General features: G+C 39.5%; 1 protein-coding gene across 2 annotated transcripts; it reads right to left on the reverse strand.

The window, feature by feature from the left end:
* Positions 1 to 784: 784 nt before the first annotated feature.
* ica1 (islet cell autoantigen 1) lies at positions 785 to 10,732 on the reverse strand. 2 transcript variants are annotated; one of them, XM_073485908.1, is made up of 12 exons: positions 10,690 to 10,732; positions 10,416 to 10,587; positions 9,759 to 9,831; positions 8,233 to 8,356; positions 7,352 to 7,550; positions 6,057 to 6,182; positions 5,722 to 5,820; positions 4,638 to 4,738; positions 4,413 to 4,456; positions 3,581 to 3,814; positions 1,146 to 1,235; positions 785 to 906 (listed from the first exon to the last, which is right to left on the reverse strand). In XM_073485908.1, exons 1-12 carry the CDS (start codon positions 10,704 to 10,706, stop codon positions 785 to 787), a joined length of 1,401 nt encoding a protein of 466 aa, XP_073342009.1. In that variant the 5' UTR covers positions 10,707 to 10,732. The 2 variants fall into 2 exon arrangements, with proteins under 2 accessions (XP_073342009.1, XP_073342008.1); XM_073485907.1 differs by having other exon boundaries at positions 3,581 to 3,835.
* Positions 10,733 to 14,461: the final 3,729 nt, after the last annotated feature.

Raw genomic sequence — 14,461 nt, forward strand, 5'->3', positions numbered from 1 at the left:
GCTGCCACATCTGATAAAGAAAAGCACCTTTGAAAACAAATATTGGGCATTTGTACTCTAAAAATGACCAGTGAAAAAAACCAGTGGCAGAGAGTAACTAAGTACATTTACTCTGGCACAATACTTAAGTACAGTTTTGAGATATTCTTACTTTACTTGAGTATTTCCATTTTCTGCTAGTTTATATTATATTGCTAATATTGTCCTTTTTACTACACTACATTTATTGATAACTTTAGTTGGTTACATTGCAGATTCTGATTAATAATACAAAATATAATCAACAAATGAATTACGATGTCTTATTATTGATAAAGATAAAGCTTTATTGAACCCTGCAGGAAATTCAAAAGCTATACAAGCTGTGCAGTCACAGCAAGTGATAAACACAATTATTCTGAAAAGGGGCCATTCTGAATACTTTTGCTTTTGGTACTTTAAGTATATTTTAAATCTTATTCTTCTGTACTTTTACTTAAGCAAAATGTTGAATGCAGGATGTTTACTTTCAAGTTACAGTCTATTTTAACACTGCTACTATTACTTTGTGGTGTTATTGTTGGCGTGTCTATCGCCAGTTTAAGTAGTACTTCTTCCAATTATCAAAAATGATTTCCTGCTGATTAATTGACTAATTGTTTCAGCTGTATATCACATTGAAGTCTAAAGCGAAAACAGTTGTGTGTTGCTCATCAGATTTCTCTCAGGTCACAGTGGCAGCTTTATTCTGCTGTACCCACTAACAAAGGTGCCCATTTCAGATCACCATGACGCTGCGGAAGAACTATGCATTGTGAAGTTCGTGTTCTGTGTCAGTTTTGCCGACCGCATCAGGATTGGAGAGGGGGTCCAGGTCAGCAAACAGGTTGAACCACGCCGAGAGGTCTTTGGACATCCCTGCTGTCTCTGTGAAATGAGTTAACAAAGGATAAATGTCACTCGGACTCACTGCTGAACATTTAGAGACATGGTGAAAATATAATCATCTCCGTTCGATCCAGCGTTATGAATGGAAACAACCCACAAGTTCTTTGAAAAACACTCATAAACACGGGTTTCAGCTCGACATGTCTCTTTTGAATGAGTTAAGTCTTTTTTTTCTTTCAAGTCTTCTCATATGTTTTGCTCATTTGGCCCGCTCCTACCTTTCACTGCTGGCTTAGGAGGGTTCTGATTGGCTCCAGATGAGTGCTCTGTTGCCTGGGCGACGGGCTGTGGAACAATCCCGCCCCAATCTGAAACGGCGATGCAGAGTTGGATTAATCAACAGGGGACGTTTAACGTGCCAAACCATGATTCAACAAATAAATCATCACACCCTCTCGCACTCTGCTGATGTGGACGGATATTGTGTAATAGACACACAAACAACAACAATCACAACTTCAGTCACGGCACAAATCTGACGACATTAGAGGCCAAAAGTTGCAATTACAACTTTGAGATCTTGTTTCAGGCAAGTTTATTTTAGCTTTTATCCTTTGTGTATCCAGAAAATACAGTCTGTAGCAGGACTAAATACCACCAGAGAGGACGCTGGAATGTGGTGTTGATGTTATATTTTGTGACCAACAGTTTAAATTCCAAATACAAACAAATACAAAGCGGACCTAAATGACCAAATAGCCTTTTAAATCCTTAAGAGCTCCAGCTCTCTCTACTCGTGTTTCCTTTATGGTTACAAGTCCTGAAGTGGAAGACGAAACTTTGAATGAATCAATGTTTTCGTTGAGATAAATGCCCCATGATGAAAAGGCTAAAAATCTTTTAGGAATGTTGTCAGTTGTTTGAGTTTGAAAGCTTTGAGTGTGTCTTCGGGATGCACGACTAATTGAAATATCCAAATCGCAGAAGCTGCAATTTTTGGGTCAAATGTGTTACAAAACAGCATTACAATGAAGTCCTGTGGTGCTGCAGAGACGCCCTGCCCTTTAATATGTTTATTCAGTGAAAGTACTGAACATTGTAATACAGAAATGATCATTCCCACGAAATGTGAATCATATCGCAATATCTGTCAAAAATACCTTTTTTTGCCAGCAGTCCAAGTGTGGCTGCATCTTCAACTCATGAGAATTTAGGGATTTTCTTTCTTTAAGATTTGCTGTAGCTTGTTTTCACAATTTTGCTGTCAAGCGCAAGCCTCTACAAGAATCAGTCAAGATTTCAGACTCTGAACCAGGTTTGTTTGCAGGCCTGTTTCGGGCTCCAGTCAAGGTTAAATGGAGGCCGTAAACCTCTGGCCGTTAAGTTCTCAACCTCTTGAACAAGCTCCTTCTTGCCTCCCGACTCAGATTCGTCTTGAAAGTCTGCAGCGCTTTTTCTTTTTGTTTTCTTAGCAGCAAAACAAATTTGAGTGTAAATCAGTACGTGCAAGAAAAGTTTCAAGGACACAGAGGTATATTTGTAAGTGTTAAATTAGTTTTGAACCTGCACCTGATGTTTTGTGTGGTCCGTTTTCCTTGCGTGTTGTCAAAAGTTATTTTTCACTTACAAGCCAGTCCCAGCCCGTGTGCTCTCCTGCCGACTGATTGCTGCTTGAATCGGCTTTAAGTACATTGAGTTATTTAAAATCGTTCTATACTTTAACCAAGTTCTGTGCAGTTCTGATTGAATTCTGTTGACGGCTTCTGAGACTGCATGTTGTGACTTGCTGCTTCAAGCTGTAAAACTGTTGACATGTGGAAAAAGTCAAACAGTTTGAAAATGTTCTGACAGCTTTTTAAAAGGAAAATATTGATCAGTCCCCAAGTGTGTTTCGTTGACCAGCTGGACTCTCGGCCTCCCCTTCAGCACTCCTCGCCATCTTGCCAGCCTCGGATCACATTGACCATATGCTTCTCCTCAGTCTGTTCTGATATACTTGAGCTGAAAAACTCCAGACTTGCTTCTTTTTCTAACTCGTTCCTCATCGATGATCGTTGTGGAACTGAAGGAATATTTCTAAATCATGCTGTGACTCTGAACCGTGCAGGAATTATACCTTACTGCCCTGATGAACACTGAAATGCCAGCTTCATATTTCCACCCAGGACATACTTACATACTGTAGGTTTCCATTTCTTTATGGCTTTATTAGTGGGGCTACTCAAAAGCCCTCTGAGCTGGAAATGGAGAAACCAAATCAACAAAACCAGATGAGATGCTAGCAGCCAGTGCCCAGGCCCAGATGAAATGGAAAGTCGTTGGCAATCACCTACGGGGAAGCAAATCTAACTGCCCTGGTATAATGGACTCGTATTACTTTGACAGATGTGGGTTTGATAAATCATTTTGAAGCCACTTTTCTCCCTTTGTGGAAATAGTTAGCCACAATGAAAAGCAGCTAATTTGTGCAATTGTTAATGCAGCCATTCAAGGAAAAGCATTACCTAGCGTTACTTTTTATTCAGTTTCAGGCGTATTTATTTCACCTAGATGCTTAATTACATTGGGATAACGTTCGCGTAGTTTTTGCATAGTTTTAGTTCTCAACTGGTCTCATCTTGATAGAAAAAAATAATTATTTTCACAACTAAATATCCTTTTGGACCTCCTCTGTAATTCACACAGGAATGAACACAGACTTTAACGTGCTGACCTGAGAGTGAAGACTGCAGATTATTCAAGCTCTGGTCCAGCAGCTGAGATGGTAGAAAGAAGGAGTTTTCCTTTTGTTCGGCCTCCGCTGGTCCACCTGGTGCTGCGCTCGTTCCCTCCTCGGTGTCTCCAAACACTTCTGTCCACTCTCGAGAGAAGTCGCCCTCATCCACAGACATACTGCCCAGGATCTCATTCAGTAAGGCCATGCTGTCCTTCTCCTCTCCCTCTGACTCTGGATGGGTAGAGAGAGCATCTCCATTTCCTAAAATGACAGTGCAGACTTTAGCAATAATGCATATTTGTCTATTAAAGTAATGTAACTAATAATTTCCTTGTCATTTGGTCACTTACATTCGCCCAAATTTTAGCCACATTTTCCGAAAACTAAGTATGATAGAGGTTAAAATGATTGATCGAATAACTGATAAGCAGATTTGCAGAAAAATAACCAGCAACTATTTTGATAATTTGAAAACCGACCAAACCATCGCTGGTTCCAGCTTCTCAAATGTGTTTACTAGCTTGTTTTCTTTGTCTTCCTTGATAGAAAACACATAATAATGTAAATAAGCATATTATTAGGACTTAAAAGGGCCCTACTACCTATTAATTAACACTTATTACAAGGACCTTAATATAAAGTGTTAGCACCATCTATCTTTGTATTAGCAACTAATACTAGCAACTTGTCCCTTTGAACTTTGGGAAATTATGATCACATATTTTCACCATTTTTGGACGTTTTATACAAAAATTAAGAAAATAATCAGCAGAATTTTATAGGAATAATCCTGTAAAAGAAGAAAAGATTTAATAGTATTGTCTTTTACCTTCTCTGGTCTTATCGCTGGTGTTTTCATTTAGTGAGATGAGTCTGTGAATATGACAAACAGAAGATCAGTTATTAACATTTTCCGCATACATAAGGCAACAGGTGTGTAGAAAAACTGAGTTTGTGTTCTGTCCAGACTTATAAATATGTTGTCAGTTTGAACAGTTGGCATGCACAAGTTTTGTCTACCTGCACGAGTAAAGATCAAGGCGAGATAACTCACTGGTCGTCTGTGGTCTCGGCTTTCTTTCCATCTTCTTTCTCCGTTTTGATTCTCTTCTTCCCCTTCTTCTTAGCCAGCTTGTCCATGGGGTCTTGTAATGTCTGCAGAATAACCAAGTCACTTGTTATAAATATTGGCCTCTTCTCAAAATGCAGAACTACTTTGAGGCTTTGAGGCTGGCATTAACATCCGTCCTGGGTGATCCAATCACAAGTGGACAGCTCTTAATCCATCAGTTTACACCTGGCATTAGACCTCACTTCCTCGCTCAGGAAGAAATGTATACATTGCTGGGACAAAGACAGAAATAACTTAATGTATAACATCTGCAGAATTTAAAAGAAAGCCCAGATAATTAAGAATGTGTCTTTGAAAGCGTTTCACGAAGTTTATAAAGTTTCTCCTGACTCAAAAACATAAAATTGCTACATTTTTTCAGGGACTCCGGGGACTTTCTCCACAGACGAAAAAGAAGTAGCGTATATTGGTTACTGTTAACTGTATTTGTAAAATTTGACAATAAAATGGTGTCTTCTTTCATGAGGATGAGATCAGTGGCGAAGACGCACTTTAACAGTTACAGAGTTGCAGGCAAGCAGCACAGTGATATCTCAGCAAATGGACACTTTTGACAAAAAAATAAGAAACTTAACGTAATGCATTTTAATTTACAAGAAAGAATAAATAATTAAGAAATTGCCATAGCCATCTCAATATTTTTTTTAAGTTTCTCCTCACTTGACATTGCAAAAGAATTTTGTGTTTTTTTTTGTTAAGGGAGTCTGGGGATATTTTTGTTACCAATTAAATGGTGAAATCAGCTCGCAAACTTTTGCTGCTCAACTCTGCCGGTTGGAGAGCCAAAACAGGGTCAATGTGACCCAGGACACATTAGCGGTGGTCATACCCTGCCCAGACCACCTCCGACTGTGATCTGAGTGATCGCATCTCAAATGTGTCCTCGATGCTTCTTGGAGGCACGCGTGATCGATTCACTCAGGACGGATGATAATGGCAGGTGTAAACAGCCTCTTTAAGAGGGGTCAGTGTTTAGATCCCTGTGCAGGTCAAGATGCTCTCTCACCTTAAGTGTGGAGAACTCATAATGCTGACAGCCCTTGAAGCTCTCATGGATGGCTGCCATCGTGTGGGACGTCTTCTCCCAGAAGTGCAAAAGTGTCGTCTGAAACAGTAGAACAAGCCAACGCAACACAAATCAGCTGGTTGTTTTAAAATAATTCACCATCATCGTCTCTATGTAGTGTCTCCTCACATGGTCTTAAATCTCCTTGTATAGCTTGTATAGCTTTGTTTCCTTTATGTTGTTATGTAGGCTTAACCGCATGTGATATGGCTTTTGAAAACTCCCTATTTAAGATCAGTGGTGTGTGATGCAAACAGCTGGGATCTGTGTTATACCTGGTATGTGGTTAAAACGTGCGAGAGCAGGTTGCAGCGACTGGCTCCCAGCAGGTCCACTTTCTGGCAGACATCATTCTTCAGTTTGTCAAAGCTTGTTTTGGTTGTGCGCACCTGGGCTTGAACCTGAGATATAGTAGATAAGAAAAAATGTCCTAACTGAAGGTAAGCAGCCAGTGTTATGTGTGTCACAGGCTTCAATATCAAACACAAACACTGGAGTTCAAGTTTGTGCAAGTGTAAGAAGATTGAAGCATGCAGGGTTACTGTAGAGTTAAAGCTTGAAGTAAAAGACCTCTATTTGATGGTGTGTTCTGCCCTCTAGTGGCCTTTTTTGTGAGTTTTTTCCTGATACATGCTGTTTGGTTGTCTTGCATATTACTGTAAAATTGGGGCTGACATGATGACAACAGTCCCCTTTATCAGCATCAAGTTGTAGTCACTCATAGATACCAGCCACCTCAATACGCAGGATTTTCTTCCCCTTTTTCAGTAGTTTTTGTGTGATGCTGCTGACAAACCAACCAGCAAACAAACAAACGGATGAAAACATAATCTCCTCAGTAAGTTGATATGTTGAGTGTCTTTAACTGATTATTTTTGGACATGAAGCAAGATATATAAAAACGTCATTGTGGACTTTTTTCAATGTTTTCTGACGTTTCTTCTGAACATTTAATCAAATTTGATACTCGGTGGAGCAGTGGTAATATTTTATTCTTCTCCCACACACTGTGTTGGCAGGTTCCAGAGGTTATTTCTATCTTCATGTTGCTCTGGCCTGCAGCTGTTTCTTAATATTGACAGTGGGCCTCTGAAAAGGTCCAGTGAAAAGGTCCTCCCCAAGTCGTCTTCGCTCATAAAGCATGTGTTCTCTCGCTTTTACATAAACACATGCACAATATCTTCTCCTTAATAAACATTGTCCTCTTTTTCACAGGTGGTGGTGTCTGCTTCACTGACCCTAGCTGCCTATTGGCTTGTTATGTTGCCTCCTGGCTATGATTTGCCTCTTCATCCTGGCAGGGAGCAGCACTTGGAACTGCCTCTCCTTCTTCTTTTTTTTTTCTGGCATCTCAATTCATGTGCAGGTCGTCACATAGCAAGGAAATTCATTCCAGCATATTTTGACTCATATTTTAGGAGAGGGGGTTTTCATTTTTGAACAGGCTACATTTCACTAAACCAACAATAAATAAAATGTTTATTTGGGGATTTTTTTTTCAGTAAATGTTGGTTAAAAATAAAATTTGGTTGTCATTTCGTTTCTGCTAAAAAACGTCTGTGTGACAGACCTTGCGGAATTTCTCCATCTGTTTATGTGTGTCTGGATCCAGCTCCTGAGATACATCCTTCATCCAAAGCAGCGCTCCTCTGTATTCAGTCCTGGACTGCTCCATCCGATTCACCGTCAGCCACGTGTCTGAGATCGCTCGATAGCGAAACGTTTCCACCTCCTGGTACAAACGGCACAGAGGGTTCCTCAGAGCCAATCTGTAGGATGGAGTGTTAAGTAAGTATTAAGTTGCAGCATGTGCTGTCACACAGCACAAACGTAATTTGGCCTTTAGAATACACTGCTAAGTAATTAAAAGTCATCAAGGTAAAGGTTTTACAAAACCAAAAGGGCCACTTAGCTCTTCCTGCCCCAACAGTCCAAACACTTCTTATAAAAGCAAATAGTAGAGTCAACCAAAGGCCGGCGAAAGACTCAACAAACAAACTTTTGTTGGTCCCTCTCAGTAAAGAAATAAAGCAAGTTTTAAACAAAAGATAAGTAGTGGATATTTAGTTTTTCATTTTGAGAAACAAGCAGAAACAAAGTCTGACAGTAAATGGAGGCTACTGATTTTCTTATCGATGGTCACATTTGTTTACCAAACTGGTGTTTGCAATCATCTGCCAGTATTCAAAGGGTAAAACAATTACTTTAATATTGTAATAATGTAAGAATTAACTTCATTATTAAGAATCAGTATGTATGATTCTTTGGCCAAATGTTTGTAGTTGACTGACTGTGACAGACTCAGAAATCAAATAAAAGTAATCCTTATTTTGTAATTGAAAGTTTGCGTCTCTGCTGTTTATCTTCTGTGTTTTACCTTTGACAGTCGATTAACAACTCTAGGATTATATTTTGGACAAATAAGACGCTCCTCTCTTTTATGCTTCTTACCTCTGCTGGGAGGAGAAGCACAGTGCTTTCCCTGTGGCCTGCATGATCTTTCCAGCCCGGGTTTTATCCTGCGAGCCCTGTGAGCGCAGGAAACGACCCAGCTCGTTCTCCTCTTGGGAAAGATCTGCACAGTAGAGACGGTGAACGAGTTTAGGATTCAATCGTACAAACTTAGAAAACTTGATTTGTAAATTAAATAAAATATATGGAACTTTATCATCCAGATTAAGGGAACTGGAACGAATGGCCATTTCTTTGAAGTATTCCAGAAAGTATTTTTTGTTCAACATGACTTTTATTTTGTTCACATTCTGCATCTCGATCACAAATAGCCCTGTAACTGAATGGATGCTGTTTATAGTAATTAAAAAGATCTGAGTCATGGTTTCAATTGTTGTGGATGTTTGTGTGACCCTGGGAGCTGTTTTGTTGTGGACAACGGCTCCAGTGACAAATAGTTTCCAGGACAGAGGTCAGACTAAGAACAATGTTGTGGGTTGGTGGCATCCACAGCTTCAAACCCTGTTCTTTGTCTTTCTAACTTTGGCTTTTGTGGAGATGGCTCTCTATGCTAACACTAGCTAATCAACCAACTGTGCAACCAGTTTGTGTGTGCCAATTTATAACTTAAAGCAAGCTTAAGGGTACATTTTATTGTGACTGACATCAAGGGACTTTTCTTCCTCAAAATTGAGCATATTACATCCGTCCTCTAGGGTCAGCTTCAGCTCTGCCCACAGCAGGGATTAGATTTCAGTTCTAGGACATGGCGTCTGCAATACCCAAAAAACAGAAAGGAGCAACACCCGAAATGTATTTGTTGCTCTCATCTAATGCAGAGGTTGTGTTTAGAGGAGCGGGAAGTGTCTTAAATATGGTGTGAGTGAGTCTGAGGATGCAGTTCTGCTGCTGCACTCTTACATCTGTGGTGGAGGGAGGTAATTGGGAAGATTTGCCCTCCTGATTTGAAACTGAGTGGCATTTTGGTCATACACCATTCTTAACGACAACAACACTGAAGCATGTGGCAGTGCAGCTGGTACCAGAACACCTTAGCATTAAGACTGATGATCCACTTTGTTGTCAAATCATCTGATCTGGTAAAGACGGCAACGTGCTGACTGATCATCACCTGGTGATGAGTTGGATCAGGTGTTGAGGGAAATGTGAAATGAGTTCCTTTGCGTGGTGTCTTGGTTCAGCCTTAAGGACAAGGTGATGAACTATCGACATCAAGTGTGAATGGCTGCCTGAAGTGGTTCAGCGCTCCTCTTTGATGCCACCTTGTGGACGTTATCGGGGCGTGATCAACAGGGAGGAGACTCAGAACATACTGGAGGATGTAGCTGGCAAAAAAGAGGTTTGTGCTGCCCTGTTTAGCCTGCTGCCACCATGAAACACATCTGGATAAATGGTGAAAAACTGACGGATGAATATTTGCAGTTTTAGTGATATGATGGCACTTTTTTAAGAGATATATTTACATGCTACAATTCTTACTTATTATGCTTTTCATTTGAACTTACAGCAGATCCTCCTCTGATACTGCTCGATGACCTTTAGCAGCTCCATGCATGTTCTCTGAATGGAGTGGAAGACCTGCACATCAGAAGAAAATCAGCAAAAACACAAAATCAAACAAAAAAAAAGCCTGATCTAAGTGGAAGTTATTGTCAGGTAAGTAAAAACGGTTGTGTGAATATGCTGTGAGTTATTTTCAAGAAGACAAACCACAGATATCCATTTAAATCTATGATATGGAATTAAATCCTTCATGAGGTAAAAACTGAAGTGTTAAAATGTCTCATCAAAGCTGTGATCTGATATGTAGATATCCCGTTTTGAATGATTCACCACCGTTCTTATCGAGGACCTGGCCTTAATTAAGGTTGGGTGTTCAGGCCTTTTATGAGCTATTGATTTCAGCCATTAAACTCACTTCACTCCTGAAATGGAGGCATCAATGATGGAGGTTAGAGCGGCAGCCTAATGTAAGTGTGAAGCCTGAAGCGAATACTGGCACCGTGTGAATCAAAAAGCCATCTAAGTCACTGCAGAGTCCACCTGAGGGAAGTATCTGCTGTGTTCCTTAATGTTTCTGTGATGTGATGGAGGCCTATGTCGTCCAAAAAGACCCTCTGCTGCAAACCTACGAGCCCGAGCAGTTTTACATCCCTCCTCACCTCCAGCTTGGCATCCAGATCTGCGTCTGACGCCACCACATGCTCGTCCTCTTTCTTCCCGGTGACCTTGATGAGCGTCTGTTTGGTTTTCCAGTACTTCTGCTGGAACTTGTTCACCACAGACGAGTCTTGGCTTTGGATGAAGCGGTCCAGATAGTCTCGGGAGTAGCCGCTGCAATGACACAGGGGTTGGACCAATGTTGTGACTGCTGCCCTCTTCTATAATGATGTGGGAAGAACTTATTGATCGGTGTAAACACAGAAGTATACTCACAAATTTCCTCCCTCCATTTTTCACGACTGCCTGTGGAGAAAGCAGAGCAGCTTAGATGGGCTACCTACTGGGTAACAGATGTTGTGAGGAATATTTATCTTTAGCAGCGGGGCTCAGGAACAGCTCTAACACTTCACTTAGACATTTTCTCAAATTTGCAGCAAACAAAGATTTGCAGAAACCTTATATTTTCAGAAATTACAGCTCGACGTCTCATCTTTGTGTAAAAATGTGCATTACAGTATGCACTTGGATCAAACCTGAAATATTACAACCCAGCGTGTGTGTGTGTGTGTGTGTGTGTGTGTGTGAGGGGTCATTATCAACCATGTGGATTCAGTTAACAATACCAGTATGGGAACTGACGAGTACACGAGTCGACGCACCAATCAGCAGCAAGTGATTTACGTAATTTCAAACACATTCATAACATTAAGTAGAGGTAAACGGCTGTTAAAAATTATTAAAATAAATAAATATATAATATTTATTTAATGCACTGGTATCAGATTGGTACTCAGTATTGGCCAATACACAAAGTTCAGGTGTCAGAATCGGTTCCAAGGAGGAAAATTAATATTGTTACATCTCTAGTCATTTCTAACATTGCAAATATCTGTTAATTCTAGGGGTTAAATAATACTGACTTCTTTGGTAAAGGCTGAAGGTCGTATTGAGTGAGTATTTTCCTGCTGCATCAGTGAGGTGTGATTCAAAAGTTGATTTCTCTTGTTTTTCTCTTCATTTTATGTTTTTGAAAGACACAAACTTTTTGGTAAGTTACCAGTTAAGGAGACACAGTTGAAATCAATATCACCGTATTAGTAACGGTATCTGCTAATGTCAAAATGTCACTATATAAATAATAATATAAAACATGTAAAATGAACAAACCCGGTTAAAATCTCATTCAAATACCCGCTGCAAGAGTTTTAACTGAAACAAAGAAACAAGATCGTATCTTACAAATCCTTGTATCTCTGCACCGGACACATCTTTCTCACGTCTATTTCGAATTGTATAGTTTTGGAGTGTTTTTCTTTTTTATGTTCTATATCAGTCGGGTTTATTAGACCTATAGGAGTTCATTTCTGAGGTTGACCAGCTGGTACGCCATCCTTGATGCAAGTGTCCATACACATCCTGCCGTCATCAGTGTGTACTGAAAACATTTTGCGTACTGCGAGACGGATGATTATGTAACTCGTTAAAAGATATATTCCTGTATGCAACCCTCTCTTCTTTATATTAGGCCTATAGAAGTCATTACATTAGACAAAACCCCACAAACATGTAAAAGAAAAACTTCACTCACTTATTTTGTTAGTGTTTCTACGAGTCATTAATCTGGACAACAATTTTGTAAAACAATAACAGCTACTTTGTGATCACTGCACTGCTACAGAGCTCAATGAAAGATCATTGAGGTGGTGAAACGCCTCCAGTGGTGGAAGAAGTATTCAGATTAGCAACACTACAGTGTTCGCCTGTTACAAGACATGTCCTGAATTCAGCTCTTATGTATAAAGGTACTGACATCAACTTATCGTGTCATATATAGTATCAAAAGTAACGTTATGCAGAATGGCCTATGTCAGAATCATATTACTGCATTGTAATGAATGTGTAAACATCACTTTATTGTTGCAGCTGGTAAAGAAGACGCTAGTTAGATTTACTTTATGTACATGCTGGATGGCTTAAATATAAGATATCATGTTATTAGTTGATTTATATTTTTGTTTTAATGATATTAATCTGTAAATAAACTACATGTATCAAATAAATAACAACAGAAATGCTCCAGTAAAGAACAAGTAGCTCATTACTGTCACATTACACTGAAACTTAGTGGCTGCAGCATGAAGGAGTGATGACTGACCGGTGTTTCCTCTGCAGCTATGAGAAACATGAAGGTGTGTTGTGTTTGTATTTCTACAGTCCCTCCCTGCTGCGTGCAAACATTAACCATGTCAGCTCATTATGTTGACCAACACCATCACCTGCCGGGGACGACATTAATATTTAATGAGCACATTCATTTCCTACATGCAGCAGTCACGACTCAGTTGAAACGACGGGAAGCGAAGCGATAAACGCGCTTTAACTAAACCAAGAAGGATCATCTCAGAACACAATGTACATTTTAAACAGAACCAACCGGCACCATTAATACTACACAGTACTACAGTACCAGGGGGAGCACATCGCCTGACTCACTGCTCTGAAGCAGCGTCTCCCTCCGATCATCACACACACATATCAACATTTTTAAAAGAGCGAATATCAAAAATCAGACCGCAGTTTGTCGCACACGCACCTCTCCGCGTCGATAACATGCAGCACAGGCTCGTTAAATCCCTCTCAGCGTCTCCGGACAGCAGCTCCGGCTGCAGGCCTGCTGCACTGCACAGTGTCCACACAGCTGCTCATTCACCGCCGCGCGCCGTCCTCCTGCACGAGACGCTGCTGACGTCATGCGCATCACGTTCAGATGTTGGTCTCCTGCAGACAGATGTTGTAATGATGATGAAAAATAAACATGACATGTAATCAAACAAACATTAAGGCTACTATAAAAAAAAAGGTACATATGTTTACACGCATAATTAAATATTTTGCTTATTAAAAGAAAATATAGAGATTAATCCCACCAGGGGCATTTTTGTTCGAGCAGCTTGCCTGGCACACATACTAAAACATACAGTAACATGTAGACACTACGGTAGCCCTAAAGGGCCATGCATTCATACATTTTATTTCCTCCGTTTTCCCATGATAACGAGTTAATTTCATTTGTTTTCTCGAGATCCTGAGTTATTATCTGGAAATAACAACTGCCGTTTTCCCGAGATAACGAGATAATTTTCTCGAGATCTCGAGATAACGAAACTTTGTTTTCCCGAGATAACAATATAATTAATTCGAGATCTCCTCATTAACTACATAGCTGGTCAGCTATGTAGTTAATGACGACATCAGGCTCACTTAGATTGCGCTGCCGATATAGCTGAAGCCTCGCTAACCGTCTTTTTAGATTATGCACACTAATGTGTATATTATCTGTAATAGCAAGGCATAATGCTATTTCAGCCTGTGTCAGGCCTTGATTGAAAACATATGTGACGTGGTGATCGATATGCTCCTGCTCCTCTGACATTGCTACACTGAATGATGTTTCCTGCAGTGATTTAATATACTGCCTTATCGTTTCGTTATCTCAAGATCTCGAGAAAATTATCCCGTTATCTCGGGAAAACGGCAGTTGTTATTTCGAGATAATAACTCGAGAAATGCCAGGGATTTTTTATTTGTAAAAAAAAAGGAGAATTTTTATGTTTGGTGAAAAAAAAGAAATGCCAGGATTTTTTTTATTTGTAAAACTGAGCGAAAAAAAAATCACGAGAACTTTTTTGTTTTGTGGAAAAAAAAGAAAAAAAAACATTTCCAGGGATTTTTTATCTCATAAATATGTGAAAAAAGTCTGGAGATTTTTTTTGTTTTGTGAAAAAAAGAAAAAAAAACATTTCCAGGGATTTTTTATTTGTGAAAAATGTGCAAAAACTGCAAAAAAAAAAAAAAAACATTTCCAGGGATTTTTATTTGTGAAACTGAATGAAAAAAATATCAGGAGATTTTTTTTGTTTTGTGAAAAAAAAAAAAAAATTCCAGGGATTTTTTATCTGTGAAATATGTAAAAAAAATAAATAAAAAAAATCAGGAGAATTTTTTTGTTTTGTGAAAACGAAGAAAAAAACAAATCTGGAAAAAA

The sequence above is a fragment of the Pagrus major genome, chromosome 17 (genome assembly GCF_040436345.1).
Source record: "Pagrus major chromosome 17, Pma_NU_1.0".
Lineage (NCBI taxonomy): Eukaryota > Metazoa > Chordata > Actinopteri > Spariformes > Sparidae > Pagrus > Pagrus major.

Coding starts and splice junctions, on each gene's coding strand:
- ica1 (XM_073485907.1), bottom strand. Junction 6,183..7,351: donor AGATGGAGAAATTCCGCAAG/GTCTGTCACACA, acceptor ACTATATCTCAG/GTTCAAGCCCAGGTGCGCAC. Junction 907..1,145: donor TCCTAAGCCAGCAGTGAAAG/GTAGGAGCGGGC, acceptor CTCATTTCACAG/AGACAGCAGGGATGTCCAAA.